Consider the following 2,769-nt stretch of genomic DNA (forward strand, 5'->3'; position numbering starts at 1 on the left):
ATTATTTTGTGTGATGTTTCATTTAATTATATTATAAATAAAACGTTACATAAACACAAAAGAGAAAATCTTCTTTATATATTGTTATAAATTTCAAGGGATAGATATGTAATTTTATATATTTAATGTGCCTTTCTTTTTTGTTGAAGGAGAATGAAAAAGCACGACTATTTTTATTATTTTGGAGTCAATTTTAAATTAAATTTGTAAAAATGGTTTAGTTTGAAAATTATTTGACAAAATTGAATCAAGTTGTTGGGGTGAAAAGACAATATTAAGAATGAAGTCATCCTCCACTCAATCAATTTCTTATTTTTTTTTTAAAAAAATTAAATTAAGTTATAAGAGATCAGTTTCTATTGATATAAAAATTAAACTCGTTCTCGTACGTAACGAATTCACTTGACCTCATTTTACAAAACAAAACAAAAAATTCAACAAATCATTTTTCCAAATTAAAATTAAAATCCACCCCAAAATAAAAAAGCCAAAAAGCACGTGTGGGTACCGTCCCTATCTCACCTAAATCAATTAGGGAAAAAATACAACACTTGCATTCATCAATCTTCCTTCCGAGAGTCTGCGGTGCATCTTTATTAACAAACACAACGTGAATGACACTAAAACTGACTAAGTCTACAAACCAGGTCAACAATGAACTGATAAAATTACACAAACAGAAATTGTTTCTGTGATGCACCGCAAGAACACAGACCTCGGTTCATACACATCACTCCTGAATCTGAACAGGCTCAAAACCCTTATCAATGGAAGCCTTCACAGCATCTATTACCAGTTGAGTTTTCCTACTAATTGTTGGCCACTTCTTCTCGGGTTTCGCGTTCTTGAATTTGATATCTGCCACCAAACGGGCAAACTCATTCACCATAAGAGCCTCCTGAGGTATCTCAGTTTTTATTACATGCTCGCTTGGCTTGTTAACCCACTTTGTAACACCTTCATCAAAACCTGATTCTGTAGCTGCAAAAAATGATGCTTCCTTCTCCTCATAAGGGATAATGAAATCATGAACATGTAGTGCTCCTTTTGTCCCAAAAGCAGTTATATCCATTGTCATGTTGGCTAAGAAGGAGCAATAAAAGGTTGCTACTTTTCCATCTTCCCAGTACAAAGTAGCCCCACATGCCAATAGCACCCCAAATTGGTTACGCACAGGGCTGCGCAAGGCGATTACAGTTTTTGGTAGTTCATAGTTCGCAACCCACAGTATTGCCCTAAGACAGTACCAACCTTCATCGCCAAGAGCACCAAGAGCATCAAGGTCTGGCTTCACACGAATGTCATTCTCAAGGAAATCCGCACTAGCAGTAAATGTAAAATTGCTGCGAATCTGGGAAAGTAAAAAAGGAAACTATGTGTGTCACTGTAAGGAATGTCTTTTACTTAGATTGTCATTGGTCACATTATTTAGAGTTCCTTATTTAGAGATTAGAATCACCTTCACAAAATTTGCGAAAAAAATCTAGAGAAAGAAAGAAAGAAACTTTAGAAATAGAGATGTTGAACAATGTAAAACGATTAATACAGAACCAGAGTACCGAAGCATATCAGATGTAGATGAAAAGGTAAAACAGAGAAGGTTTTAAATATGCAACCAAATCTTACCCTTGTTAAGGCCTAAGAGATGTCTAATAAAGATTATCCTGTAATGGGAATTTGAGACGTGTTTAATGAGAAAAGCTGAAAAATTAGGCAAAGAAAAAGCAAATTGAAGATAAAACAGGTTCATACCGATTTGAGCTGGCCAAAACGGTTTACATCGGAGAGAAACTCCTTCATCTTCGAGGTGCGGGGATGGTGCATCCACATGGTACAGTCCATGAGCTGCACCCCATTGGATTCGCACGCTGCGATGATCTCATCAAACTCACCAACGTTAAGAGCAACTGGCTTCTCAAGCATCACGTGCTTCTTCTTGCTGGCGGCGAGCACGGCCCAGCGCAAGTGCAGGCTGGTGGGGAGCGGCACATAGACGACGTCGACGTCGGGGTCGTCCAGGACGGCCTCGTAGGAGCCGTACACCTTGGCGACGGCGGGGAAGTCGTTGGCGGCGGCGAAGGCGCGGGCCTTGTCGAGGGAGCGGCTCCCGATGGCGTGAAGGACGGCATTGGGCGCGAGTGCGACGGCGCGGGAGACTTTACGCGCAATTTCGGCGCAGCCGATGAAACCAAAACGGATTTTGGTGGTTTCCGCCATTTGAAGATTTGAAATGGGGAGACGAGATGATTTTGAAGCTACGCAGTGATGTCTGTGACAATAGCACCCTGTGGGTGGATAAGGGTTGATTGCAATGTAACAAACTATACACACTTCGAGAATAGTCCCAGATAGATAGAAAAATAATTGATATACAAATATACAAGTTACATGATGTAATAAATAAATAAATAAAATAAGTGATAAAATTACAGATAAAATAAAATATAAATATAGTACATAACTTCATGGTAAAAAGTCTGACATGACATCTGTGATGTCTCACACCACTTTCCAACTTTCCGAGAGCTTCTCTCTTAGTTAAATGTCACTAGGTCTGTAAGTATCAGTTAAACTCAAGTTAATAATCACAGACATTGTTAGTTCAACGTCAACAATCACATTCAAACAAAAATATTTTAATGTGGTAACTTATCAAGGCAACTTAATGCACTTCTTGAAAGTTCACTAAAATTTGAAGCATAAATGAATAACACAACATAAAAGCTAACATTCAATCATCAACCCAAATAAAGCAAATATTCTACAATA

At 38.0% G+C, this 2,769-nt stretch overlaps 1 protein-coding gene across 1 annotated transcript; it reads right to left on the reverse strand.

The window, feature by feature from the left end:
- Window positions 1-531: 531 nt before the first annotated feature.
- On the reverse strand, window positions 532-2,337 carry LOC114181019 (putative oxidoreductase At4g09670). Its single transcript, XM_028067333.2, has 2 exons — window positions 1,753-2,337; window positions 532-1,351 (listed from the first exon to the last, which is right to left on the reverse strand). Exons 1-2 carry the CDS (start codon window positions 2,215-2,217, stop codon window positions 731-733), a joined length of 1,086 nt encoding a protein of 361 aa, XP_027923134.1. The 5' UTR covers window positions 2,218-2,337; the 3' UTR covers window positions 532-730.
- Window positions 2,338-2,769: the final 432 nt, after the last annotated feature.

Source organism: Vigna unguiculata, chromosome 4 (genome assembly GCF_037176805.1).
Source record: "Vigna unguiculata cultivar grain cowpea cultivar isolate G323 ecotype 2 chromosome 4, ASM3717680v1, whole genome shotgun sequence".
In the NCBI taxonomy this organism is placed as follows: domain Eukaryota; kingdom Viridiplantae; phylum Streptophyta; class Magnoliopsida; order Fabales; family Fabaceae; genus Vigna; species Vigna unguiculata.

Bases quoted from the DNA above. Each gene is read 5' to 3' on its own strand.
- LOC114181019 (XM_028067333.2), bottom strand. From the start codon at position 2,217: ATGGCGGAAACCACCAAAATCCGTTTTGGTTTCATCGGCTGCGCCGAA. The intron at 1,352-1,752 runs GTATGAACCTGT...TTACTTTCCCAG, and splicing joins GTTTTGGCCAGCTCAAATCG to ATTCGCAGCAATTTTACATT.